The sequence below is a fragment of the Callospermophilus lateralis genome, chromosome 5 (genome assembly GCF_048772815.1).
Source record: "Callospermophilus lateralis isolate mCalLat2 chromosome 5, mCalLat2.hap1, whole genome shotgun sequence".
NCBI lineage: Eukaryota > Metazoa > Chordata > Mammalia > Rodentia > Sciuridae > Callospermophilus > Callospermophilus lateralis.
Window position 1 is genome coordinate 63,391,196 of NC_135309.1, and position 13,324 is coordinate 63,404,519.

General features: G+C 40.1%; 1 protein-coding gene across 1 annotated transcript; it reads left to right on the top strand.

Moving 5' to 3' along the window:
• Positions 1–1,218: 1,218 nt before the first annotated feature.
• Rbm22 (RNA binding motif protein 22) lies at positions 1,219–11,886 on the top strand. Its single transcript, XM_076855926.2, has 11 exons — positions 1,219–1,381; positions 1,816–1,869; positions 2,786–2,815; positions 3,536–3,668; positions 5,264–5,364; positions 5,491–5,663; positions 6,404–6,604; positions 7,591–7,755; positions 9,266–9,354; positions 9,539–9,670; positions 10,698–11,886. The coding sequence occupies exons 1-11, from the start codon at positions 1,328–1,330 to the stop codon at positions 10,826–10,828; spliced, it is 1,263 nt and encodes a 420-aa protein (XP_076712041.1). The 5' UTR covers positions 1,219–1,327; the 3' UTR covers positions 10,829–11,886.
• Positions 11,887–13,324: the final 1,438 nt, after the last annotated feature.

The following is a 13,324-nucleotide window of genomic DNA, read 5'->3' on the forward strand; positions in this document are numbered from 1 at the left end:
AGTTCCTGAACTGATCGACCAAATTCCAAATAACGGATCTATCAGGACATACTCCTATGTAAAACCAGGAACACAGGCATAGGATGGTTGCTGTGATGAGCTGAGTGTAGGAGTAAGTGAATCTTCTACTGGCACCAAGGAGCTCCTTGGAGATGATGGAACTATTCTGTATTTGTGGTGAATGTATGCAAGAATTCATAACTGTACAACTAAAAAGATAAAAACTTAACAAATATAAATTATACTTCAAATAAACTTGATTTTTAAAAGTTATGAACTTATTAGGTTGTTTAATAAAAGTGACACTAGAATGGCTTGAAGATCATAAAACTATTGGCAGAACTGTTGAGTCATTCCAAAATTGAAAAAATAATGTATAAGCCCAGCACGGTGGCGGCACAGGAGGCTAAGATGGGAGGATCACAAGTTCAAAGCCAGCCTCAGCCTCATGGAGGCACTAAGCAACTCAGGGAGACCCTGTCTCTAAATAAAATACGAAAAAGGGCTGGGGATGTGGATGGATGAGTGTTTGAGCGCCAGAATTCAATCCCCGGTACTAGCTCCAAGAAAAAATTAATCATATATATATATATATATATATATATCCATATCCCCCAAGACCTTTCTTGTGTCAGAATTCAGAAAAAAAAAAAAATAGTATTAATGCCTTTGCAGTTGTGTTTCGCCATTTTAGCTCCACAAGCAAGGGCCGATTACTTAATCTTCCGAAATCTGTTTCCTTATCTATAAAAGAGGAATCAACATACTACAGGACACCTAGTTAAATATGATTTTTAGATTTTAAAAAAATGACACCAACTTTAGTATAAAATATGTATCAAACGTATTTATGTTGAAAAAAGTGATTCCTTGTTTATCTCAAATTCGACTTCACCAGACATTCTCTACTGCTAACACTGGCAACCATACAGAGAGGTTATTGTGAGAATTAAATGAGACTGGCACCGCAAGACGTTCCCCCAGCGTTTGTCATGATTAGCGCCCAGTGGTGGCCAGCCCTGTTTGAACCCCAGCCCCAGCCCCTCATTCAGCATCTGCTCCTTCACTCTGGGACCTGTGCGCGTGGCTTTATCCCAAGTAGACACCAACGCGAAGGAAGCGTCGCAGCGTAGGACACAAAAACCCCAACTATTAAGCGAACGTTCCAAGAGAGGTGACGTCACGACGCACAAGGCCCCGCCCCGAGGGCGGCACTAGGCGCGTAAATAAGACGTTGACAGCGGGGCGCCAGCCCCAGGCCTGACGGGATTGTGGCGGTCCTGTCTCCCAACTCGGAAGCTACCGCTGCCCCCCGGACGCTCTCAAGATGGCGACCTCGCTGGGTTCCAACACCTACAACAGGCAGAACTGGGAGGATGCGGTGAGTGTACCCGCCGGAGGAGAACGGCAGGAGGCGACGAAGCCCAGCCTCAAGCGGGAGGGCTGACTGAGGCTGCGGCGCGACCGAGGGAGCTCCAGGGAGGACCCGATGCTGCGGCCTAACTCGGCGGGAGCAGGAGGCTGGAGCGTGGCCCTCCTGCGGCTTGGAGGGAGGGGACTTAGCCAGGGTCCCAGGACAGCCGCCTTTCCATCCCTGCCCCCTCCAACCTTTTCCAGCCGATTTTCCTTTCTCCCGCCGCCTGCCGGAAGTGCAGACAGCGCCCCCTCCCGCGACCCGGCCCGTGCCGGACCTGGGTTTCCTCCTGCCTTTTCCTCCCGGCTCTCTCTCCCCGCCCTCCCCCGCCCCCACGAGTGGGACTGGGGTGGCAGGATCTTTGGAGCTTGATCCTCATCCATATTTCTCATTTTCACCAGGATTTCCCCATTCTATGCCAGACTTGTCTTGGAGAAAACCCATATATCCGAATGGTGAGTGATTTCGCGTGTGAACGGGAGTTATTGCATATGTTCTGACATTCTCTGGAAAGTGTTTCCCTTTCCGTCAGAAGAAATGATGCTTTTTTACTAACCCAGAGTTCTGGATGATTTGCAAAGGACTGTCATTCTTACTTTCTCACTTAGGAATTTAGCAGTGATCCTGTAATGTAGGAATCATAACGACTAATATTTGTTGAGCATTTAGCTAGGAAATACGTCTATTCCAGAGACCTAAAAAGCTTATGTCTTCTCATATGGCAAGTAAGGAGTGGAACTAGGATTTAAATTCAGATATTCTGACTTCAGAGACCTCAGCAATTAGGAGGAGAACCAGGATTAGATTCCTGACTCCTAAGTCATATGCAATTCAGCCACTGTACTTCGTAGTCTTTAGTGTAAAAGACACTATTCTTAAAAAAACAAGGGTAAAAGAGCAATAGTAATTAAGTTAGAACTCCATTATTGTGACTAGTATGTGTTGTATGAATAACTTATGGAAACAGAACCTTTACTCTCTATGCTCTCTATGCCAAGGTATCTGCATAGGCTAGAGTAGTTATCTTCTTACCAAACTTTGTGAAAGGGACCATCCATAGCTGTATCCTGATTTAAGAACTGTGGAAATCATCAGGAATTTAGTTCTTGGGAGCCAGAATGAACCATTTGCCTGGTATTAGATTCATAGACTCTTGAGAGAGAATAACTCAGAGTATGTTGTTTGAATATTTCCTCTATCCTACTCTCCCTTTTGGGGGAAATATTCTAACTAAACTCCCCTATTTAGTTTGGTTTTGGTTTTCCCCCTTTTAGGATGCCAGAGATCTCCAGATGCATTTCTTGGGTTGTCTATAGGGTAAGCGTGACATTCTTCCTGTAACTAGTTCTTTTCTTTCTTTTTCTATTTCAGACCAAAGAAAAGTATGGGAAAGAATGCAAAGTAAGTATGTCTGTTAAGAAATAATGATTTTTTTCTTCTTTTTCTCTACAAAACTAGCCTTTACATACTAAGCATAAAAGTCAGTACTCTATAACTTTCATATGTCACCGATATATCACTGGCTGGTAACTATTTAGTGTGGGAGATAAGAAAAATGACCTTGTAATGTATTGATTCTTGACCTAGTGATGGTGAATAGGCATTGAACATCGGAAGTTTGTATAATAAGTGTTGTTATGATTGTGCATGTGAGCATTTTAGCTGAGAAGGAAAGTCATAGCTGACATAAGATTCTCAAATGATTATGTGATATTCCCCACTTCCTCCTCTCTCAGAAAGATTGAAGGATTATTTGTCTTTGTTGTTGTTTTGTGATACTGGAGATTTTACCCAGGGCCTTGCTCTTGCTAGGCAAATACTCTACCTCTGAGCCACATCCCCGGGCAGAGTCAGATTATTAATGTTGCTCATTTCTATGGTGGGAGGACTTTTAACTATTTAAATATTTTGTTTCTATACTATGTGGATTTTTTTTAACTATTGGCAAAGTGTGCTGTAAATTGTATTGAAACAGTTGGTATTTAAACAGGTGATTGCTAAGGTCTCTTCTAAACCCTAGATTCAAGAATCCTTTCTTGAATTCCCCGTTGTTATTAAATCTCCTGTGTTGATTATCCAGATCATGACCCATAACACTCTGTGGCTCTTGTTTGTGTTCAGATCTGTGCCAGGCCATTCACAGTGTTTCGCTGGTGTCCTGGAGTCCGCATGCGCTTCAAGAAGACTGAAGTGTGCCAAACCTGCAGTAAATTGAAGAATGTCTGTCAAACCTGCCTGTTAGACCTAGAGTATGGTATGTTTGCCATGTCCAATAGGTCTGTAAGTGTAAATGTTCCCTAAACAACAAACTTGTCTCTCACTTCTCTCCCTGCCTCTGGCTCTGATCCTACTTTGGAATGTCTGTTGTGGTGTACTTCTCCCAGGAGTAGAATCATAATTAATCCACTCTAGAGTCCTGAACAATATATTAGGATCTTAAGGAACAGTTGAGAAGTAAACAGAACTGACCTATACCTCCATCTCTGTAGCCAAGGTGAGGTAAAAGACATTGATCCTGTAATAGGAAATTCTTGGCCTTGGGCTTTTTTCTTCAGCCAGAGCTTTTTTCCCACAATCCCAATCAGAAGCTCAAAGGCTAATTATGCTTTAAACTTTTTTCTCATCTGGGTTGTTAGAACCAAAATATTATATTATTACTGTTTTATAACAGCTACTTTGGGAATTATTTTTTTTATTTTAAACTGTAGGTGACTTTTTAAGAAAAGAAATTTGCCAACAAGAATTCAATATAGTTAAATAAGAGGGGAAAGGAAAATGTGTATTAATATATGTTAAGCTCAGAAAGGACTCTGGTAATCAGACTCCTAGCCACATATTGTTTAATAGTATTTATATGTTTGTTAATGAGAATTCTGATCCTGAAGTACAATCACCCTTGTGTGTCTGTGACTATCTGTAGCATCTGTAGGATCAGCCTTGAAATAAATTTCTTTAAGATAAATTTTACGTTTATTTTAAATAAGTTGTGTTAATAAAGTTTAGATACATTATTAATTTTCAGGTCAAATATGACTATAACCCAAGTTTATTTAAAAGATTTTCTAGGGCTGGGTTTGTAGCTCAGTTGCTTATCATGTGTGAGGCACTGGATTCAATCCTAAGTACCACATAAAAATAAAATAAAGGTATTGTGTCCATCTACTATAAAAAATATTAAAAAAAAAAAAGATTTTCTAATGCTGGATGCGATGGCACATGCCTGTATTCCCAGCGACCCCAGAGGCTGAGGCAGGAAGATCATGAATTAGAAGCCAGCCTCAACAACTTAGTGAGGTCCTAAGCAACTTAGCGAAACATGGTTCTGTTCCCACTTTGGAACTACTTCTACAGAAAAAGAGCTGGGAATGTGGCTCAGTGGTTAAGCATCCTTGGGTTCAATCCCTGATAACAAAACAAAAAGATTTTCTAAAATATTCACTCCATCAAATTTTATGGCAGCTTAGGAATTTAGACAGTTCTTTAGAATGCCATGTAGCTGTATCAGTCTGGTGATGCTGAAGAATTTAAATAAAAATATAGTAAAGTGGGCTGGGGATGTGGCTCAAGCGGTAACCCGCTTGCCTGGCATGCGCAGGGCGCTGGGTTCGATCCTCAGCACCACATAAAAATAAAAGATGTGTCCACTGAAAACTGAAAAATAAATATTAAAAAATTTTCTCTCTCTCTCTCTCCATATATATATATATATATATATATATATATATATATTAAGGTGTCTGATACCAAGTAGGACCAAGAGAAAGGAAGAATTTTTATTCTGTTTGTTTATTTAATATGGACATGTTTTTAAATATATTTGAGGTTTTCTTCTCTATTCCTTTGTACCAGGCCTGCCCATCCAAGTTCGTGATGCAGGATTGTCTTTTAAAGATGACATGCCAAAGTCAGATGTCAACAAAGAGTACTACACACAAAACATGGAAAGAGAAGTATGCTGGCACTTTCATGATGTATTTTTCGGGGGTGGTGGTGTTTATTTGTTTTTCTAGTGCTAGAGATTGAGCCTAGACCTTTTTGACTTATGTACTTTTGTATAATTTGTCATACCCATATAGATTTCTAATTCTGATGGAACACGGCCAGTTGGCATGCTTGGGAAAGCCACATCCACTAGTGACATGCTGCTCAAATTGGCCCGGACTACACCCTACTACAAAAGGAATCGGCCCCACATTTGCTCCTTCTGGGTAAAAGGAGAGTGTAAAAGAGGAGAAGAGTGTCCATACAGGCAAGAGCTAAGACAAACTTTCAGTATTTTCTTTTGCATAATGAGTTTGTACTTTAAAATTTAAAGCTCATGAAGCTAGTGTACTCTGTCTCATAGAACTTACTAAATTTAGAAGAGCTTGATTAAATTGTGGGTTTGACTTATGACTGAAACTTGGGAAACTACATTGCTATGCAGTGTAAAGTAGATTCTAACCCTGAAAGCTTCTGCATAAGAAGGGAATCCTCACTGTCATCATATAATGGCCTAAATCTCAATGTAGAGTGGAAGTCAAAATGAGCCAGACTTCAAAAGGGTGTGTATATTCCAGTTAAGACCACCAAGCATCTGGATTAGGAGTTCTTAACTTGAGTTTGATTAACTCCACTTCCCTAAAAATTAAGCAAGCCATTTTTCTGGGGCTAGGTCCCTAGCTTTCTTCAGATTCTCAGTAGATGCAAGACCTCAAATATGTTAAGAATCATTGTCATAGAAAGGGGTGATCATTTGCCCCTTTTTATTTTGGTATGAATTGTGCCAAGAGTATTTATAAGGAAAGTCTCACACCCTAAATGACCATTAAAATGGATTTTAGGAGGCTGGGAAAGACTGATAGACTAAAACCCTTGGTATCAGCACTGTTTGATAATTATATTTTGGTATGGCCCTGGTTTCTAGTTCAAAAGGCATAGGACTTTACTATGTAGTTACTATTGGGTGATATCTGCATTTTTTCACCTTTATATGCTTTTTTCTCATAGACATGAGAAGCCTACAGATCCAGATGACCCCCTTGCTGATCAGAATATTAAAGATCGGTATTATGGAATCAATGACCCTGTAGCAGATAAGCTTCTCAAGCGGGCTTCAACAATGCCTCGTCTGGACCCACCGGAGGATAAAACTATCACCACACTATACGTTGGTGGTCTGGGCGATACTATTACTGAGACAGATCTCAGGTTTGTGGGTATTTTAAGAACTATTTTGCTTTTAACTGCCTTGGAATTATTTATTTGCAAAAACACAAGAATGATCATCTATATAAAGTACTTTTTTTTTAACTGGGTAGTTAGTATCATGCTGCCTCAAATTTTTATAAAATTATCTTTTATGAAGCTAGAGGAATTTGTAATGTTCATCAGGAGTGCTTATCTATCCTTGTATATGATAATAATTACATGGAACCTAATAGGCTGATTAGAATTTTTAAAGAATGGCACACTTCCAAGTATTATCAGTTACATAGGGGAGGGAGAGCTTTGTGATTCTAAAACTCTTATGGTTTAAATTATTGGCTTTTTAAAGAGAGACTGGTATTTCATAAATTTGTGTTATTTTTGGCTTGTATTATGCTTGGCTAGATGAGACATCTGGGCAGATAGTAATGGAAATTACCTCTTCCAAAGAGATAAAGTGGAGAAGAAACTCCTGTAAGTTTATAACCTGCCCTTGATAGCCTGTCTCCATTAAACCCTATCTTAGTGAACTAGATAATCCCCAGGGGTTGGCAGACTTTCTATGAAAGGCTAGAGAGTGAATATTTTTAGACTTTGTGGGCCTCATACAATCTTTCTGTCTTCTATTTTCCCTTTCAACTTTCTGAAAAGAAAAAAAAACATTCTTGGCTCATGGGCCATGAGCACTATAGTTTGCCAACATTGTATGTAGGGCTTAGGGTCCTTAAGGAACCTATTAGAGCCCCCTTTCTTCCATGGGAACAACACTGAGATGTTTGAGAACCCTGCTTATTCTTTTTCCCCCCATCTTAGTAAGCTGCAATTATAGAAGGGCAAGATATGGAGGGGAAACAGCTGCAAGTAGTTAGGTACATAATCATGGGGCCCACCTGCCTAATGGTGAGTCAGAGAAAGATTTCATATCCATTGTCAATCTAGTGGGCACGTCTGTTTTGTTGACCTTTCTCTTTCTGCCTGTGTCCCTTCAGAAATCATTTCTACCAGTTCGGAGAGATTCGAACAATCACGGTTGTACAGAGACAGCAGTGTGCTTTCATCCAGTTTGCCACAAGGCAGGCTGCAGAAGTGGCTGCTGAGAAGTCCTTTAATAAGTTGATTGTCAATGGACGCAGACTCAATGTGAAATGGGGAAGGTAAGAATGGACTATATATTGAGACTTTTTTTCTTTTGGTACCGAGAATTGAACCCCCGTGCTTAACCACTGAGCCACATCCCCAGCCTCAGCCTATTTTACATTTTGTTTAGAGATAGGGTTTTATTGAGTTGTAGGGCCTTGCTTAGTCGCTTAGGGTCTCGCTAAGTTATTGAGGCTGGCTTTGAACTACTTGTGATCCTGCCCTGCCTCCAGAGTCACTGGGATTACAGGCATGCACCACCGCACTTGGCTATATTGAATCTTTTAATAAATTGTTTAATTATTTGGAAAGTAGTAAGCTTTTGGTAAATAGACTTTAATCAACAGGATCTTTAGAAAGATCTTAAGAAGGTCACTTTCTAATTCCCATGGGTGTTGGAAGAGTTCTGCTTTGGAAATGTATTCAGGGTTTTGCTATTAGTAATCTGCCTCTGTGAAGCTTCATGTTTTTTTGACCACCTATCATAGACCAATTATATTGCCTAGGCATAAAAGATAGATTCAAGGGTTTATAGAATCTATAGACCTAGATTCTACTTCAGAAACTGGGGGAGAGATAAAACAGAAGAATATCTATTTTAAGTTTGAAAGTGATGGTTACATAAGAAAGACACAGTAATTGTGTAAGAGATACAGATAAAACACTCTGAATTTTAAGTTCAGAGGGAGAACTTACTTCCAGCTTGGAACCAAGAAAGAGGTGACTAATAGGAACAGCTCTTCTTATGTGCTAAGCACGTTGCCAAACACATATATGTTGTGGGAGACCAACCTCATATGTGACTGAGTTAACTCCCCTGCTGAGCGATGTGGCATCAGGCACCCATGCTGCTAGACTGCCCTGCTCTTCTAGGGTTCGAGTGACTATGTCTTCCTACAGCCCCATGGGTGAAGCTATGCTCACCTGTTCCTTTGTAATATAACCCCTTGCCCTGTTTATAGGGTGGAATCTTCCATGGAAGTGCCTTGTGTATGTCCCCTTCTCTTACTATGCCCCTGGGTGTGGCCTACCCAGATGTCAGTCAACCTGCTGACAGTGATCATCATGAAGATAGACTCAGCCCCCTGAAACCTGACCCCTTGCCTCATTTGAATAGCTTCTCCTCAATAAAAGGGGTCAGCATATGCTCTCGCTCTCTCTTCCTGCAGACCCTTAAGGTCAGAGGAAACGTCTCAGTGACCCCAAAGAAAAAAGTATTTGTATCTCTTGTGTGGTTATTTTGCGCAGCCCAGTTAGCCCAGTTCAACTGGATTGATCCCTGAGCCTTTTAGTCGGGAGAACAAAAACCTGGCAAACAATGGTTCTAGAAAGTTTTGAACCCAGATCTTTCTGCCTTCAAAACCATCGCTCTTATCCACTCTGCACTTTCGTATTTATGGGAAGACTGCTTGCTGAAGAGGAGGCAAGGATTGAAGGAACTCCATTTGACTGGGGAACTTGACAAGCAAAGGTATGAGAGAAGGTGGGACAAGGTGCTAATGTCCTGTGTGCATGCATATCTCCCAGATCCCAGGCAGCCAGAGGAAAAGAAAAAGAGAAGGACGGAACCACAGACTCTGGGATCAAACTGGAGCCAGTTCCAGGACTTCCAGGAGGTAAATGCAGACTTGTGCTAACCACTGAAGCTATTTGCCCAATGTTCCTCTATTAGAAGAGAAGCTTGTATGGCTCCTACAGCAACTCTCACTTTTAGAGAACCCTTTTGAGGACATTAAGGTGATAGAAACAGTATTGCCAATTGTCTTCCCTTCTGAGTGTTGCCTGTTTTCTCTTCTCCAGCTCTTCCTCCTCCTCCTGCAGCAGAAGAGGAAGCCTCTGCCAACTACTTCAACCTCCCTCCAAGTGGTCCTCCCGCGGTGGTAAACATTGCCCTGCCACCACCCCCTGGGATTGCCCCGCCCCCACCCCCAGGTAACTTCCTTCTTCCTTCCCGAGAAGTTCTGTGAAAGTCCTACACCTCACCACCATGTCTAAGACAGCTAAATCCTTTGCATTTGCCCTGAAAAAGTTTATAGGTAATGCTGATAGGTTGAGAGTTCTAATATTTCATTTTTTTCCTAGCCTGCCAAGGAGAGGAAAAGCACCAGTTTTCTGAAAATCTGAATATATGTGTTATCAAGATAGGAATCACTGGGATTACAGTGATCTACCACTAATTTGTTATCTGTTCTGAACTAAATCCTAACTGATGCCCCTGTAGCACTGTTGCTCAAAGTATGGGCTGCTCTTGATTATCATTTCACAAAGTATTAACTATCTACAGTAAGGTCTTTAGCTTGTGCCAGGATGTAAAGCAATGAGCCACTTTTTTCATTAGAAAGTCTCATTCCAAAAAAAAAAAAAGATCGTTCATAAGCAACATACTTGATCGTGTAATTGAGTTACATTTTGGCTCCACATCTTTATTTTGTCCAAGGTAGTAATAAACAATTTAGAGAACTAGCACTTTGTATAGAGCACTGCTCTAGAAAATATCAGTGACAGTATGAACAGTGTAAGCAAATCCCATGTGGCCAATTCTGTGGCAGAGAGCACATATCTTTAAAGTGGTGTCTGAACACCTTTCATCCTGGTATCAAGCATTGAAGTTAATGATGACAGGGTCTTGCCATTGGCCTGATTTCTTGTTCACTTCCCACATCCTGAATGAGTCTTGTTTGGTAGGATCTGGCATGTTTGATACATAGCAGAGGTTCACATGATATGCTAGCAGAAGCCTTGAGTCCTGAGGAGTATTCTGGACTGAGAGGAAACGTTTTAAAACCAAGGAAATAATACACGTAGATATTCCCTAAGCAAGTCTGATGGAGTGACGTTCATTTAAGCCCATGTCAGCTTGATTTATATGTAGGTAGTTTTGATCTTAGGAAGATTCAAAAATATGAAAGGTTGTCAAAGGAACAACAAACCTAACAAATTTATTCTCTCCCATGTACAGGCTTTGGGCCACACATGTTCCACCCAATGGGACCACCCCCTCCTTTCATGAGAGCTCCAGGACCAATCCACTATCCTTCTCAAGACCCTCAGAGGATGGGAGCACATGCTGGAAAACACAGCAGCCCCTAGCACATTGCCAGCATTCTGGGGCTCCATGGAAGAAAGGGCGCTTTAAAATCCCAGTAAATGGATCTTGGAATAAATATATTTTTCCTTCCTTCGTAGTTTCCATGGTAGCTGAATGTGTTCAGATGTGGGCAGTTGGAGAAGCATAGCCTTGCTTCCCTACTTATATTGAAAGGATCAGTGGACCTCAAATAAACTGCCACGAACACAGCTAGTTACCTTGATTATATTACTAAGAAAACCTACTGCTAGTCCCCTTAAACCTGTATGGGGGCGAGCAGATGGGTAAATTGGAATAGCCAATGGAGTTACCATCCCAATTATATGTTCATTTTGTACCTTTTGGGGTGGGGGCAACAAAAATTGACCTGCGGTAAAAAAACCTTTTGACCATTTTTATGTCTATTGGGTATTTTCTTTTTTTATCATCTAAAAAAAAAAATAGTACTAATCATCGTAGTGGCATAAGTGTGATTTAACTCTTCTGAAGTCACATGCTCAGACAAGAAGAAACCAGGACCCAGCACAGCCCAGAATTTTTCTTTTCTTCATTTTTAAAAGGAATCTGATAATTTTACTCCTCTGTGTCACCAAAAAAGGGGCAAAAGTAAAAGTTACTTTTTATTCCTATCAGAAACACAAATTTTATGGATCTATCATTGAAGAAATCTGGTGTCTGGAATGAAATTATTTTAAAGAACTTCCCATATAATTCCGTCTGTAACAAACTAAAAGGCAAACTTTGGAGTGTGTTTGAACAGAAGACTCGTGAGCTACCACTGGAACTCTGATCTTCAGCATTCACCTTCGTGTGTCTTCAGCGTCCCCTGTGATCCCCTGCTTCTGGGCAGAGGACTGTTGGTCTTAGAATGTTTGGATATAACTGAATTGTAGATGATAAGGGAAATTTGATGTTGTGTTGTATTGTTTTTAAATAATTAAAACGGGTCAATTTTCCAAATATTGTTGGCTTTTTTCTAGATTTCTGTTTTGTTCGTCCTTCAGTAGTTAAATTAGTGGAAGTTGAAAAACAATTTATACATAAATGTGAAGTTTTTAAATCTTGTTTTAGATTGTCTTGATTTTTATCTTTAAATCCGTTTCATAATGGTAATAAAGACCAGGTCTTTTTAGTTCTTGTGTCAGAAGTTGGTTGTGAGGTTAAAATAATGCACTTAGCCCAGAACCTGACATGTTGATAAATGCAGCCTTAAAAGGCATCCTTATACAAGTCATTTTAAAAGGAAACAAACAAGGGGCTGGGATTGTGGCTTAGTTGTACAGAGCTTGCCTAGCACGTGCAAGGCCCTGGGTTCGATTCTTGGCATCACATATAAATAAACAAAGGTATTGTGTCCCAACTACAACTAAATAAATATTTTTAAAAAAGGAAACAAATGAAATTTATGTAATCCCCCTTACTTAAAGCCAATCCTATGTCCCTTTTATCTAAAATGTGTACTTACAGACGACCATGCATCAGAGCAGGGAACAAGTTTCCCCTTCTGCATTTTCAATTCCATGCCGGCTCCCAGCCTATTGGATGTTCTGCCACACTCGGGGTGGGTCTCCCCTAGTTAGTTCACTGACCCACACTTCAGTCTTCTCTGGAAACCCTCTCATAGACACACTCAGAAGTGACAACCAAGATTAACCATCACACTTCTTCAAGATGATTTTCTACTATGTTGGAAAACATTGCTATTATGAGCATTTTCATATTCTCCATGTCTTCTAAACTATTTCATATTTTCCATCTGTGTGATGCTTTGTAGGTACTTTTAGTTCCCTAATTCCTCATGTATGTCTAATCTGCTATTAATTTGTTCATTAACTTTTTTGAAAGGCATTATTGGTAAAATATGCACAGGAAAATGCATAAAATCGATGTAAAATTAAATATTTTAAAGTGAACATTTATGTGATAATCACCCAGGTCTAGAAGTAGAAAACTTCCAGTTATCCCAGAGGCATTTATGAGTCTGTTCACATTTGTAAATCCTTCCTTCCAATTACCACTATTCTGATTTTTATGTTAAACATTTCCTTGTACTCATAAACATGTATTTGCCGTCTCTTACCATTATATTTCTGAGATACATCCATGTGGCTGCATGTAATAGTAGTTTGATGTTCATTCTCTGCCATGTCTAATGTCAGGTTTCTCAGTGTTTGGGCTCATATTGGCCCTTTTTCGTTTATATAAAGAACAAAAAGAGGCAAAATAGTTTCATTTGAAGGTTACTTTCCCAGATTATATGAAAGATTAATTACCTGATTTTTCAGGATCTAAATTTTACTTGCTGAATGAAGAGTAATAGTCCATTAAAACAAAGATATAGCCATATACCTATACATGGGTACAAATTCACAGAAATTTATAATTCTAAAAGGACCAAACTTTCAACTGGTTGTCTCTAGTACACAGGAACAGAAACGAATGCAGAAGTGTGGGAAGAGGAATGAATGTACATGAGAGCAACTGTGTTGGACAGATAC

Excerpts from the sequence above, each read along its gene's own strand:
- Rbm22 (XM_076855926.2), top strand. The coding sequence starts at position 1,328 with ATGGCGACCTCGCTGGGTTCCAACACCTACAACAGGCAGAACTGGGAG. Across the intron at positions 1,382-1,815 it reads GGCAGAACTGGGAGGATGCG|GATTTCCCCATTCTATGCCA; the intron begins GTGAGTGTACCC and ends CATTTTCACCAG. Across the intron at positions 3,669-5,263 it reads CCTGTTAGACCTAGAGTATG|GCCTGCCCATCCAAGTTCGT; the intron begins GTATGTTTGCCA and ends CCTTTGTACCAG.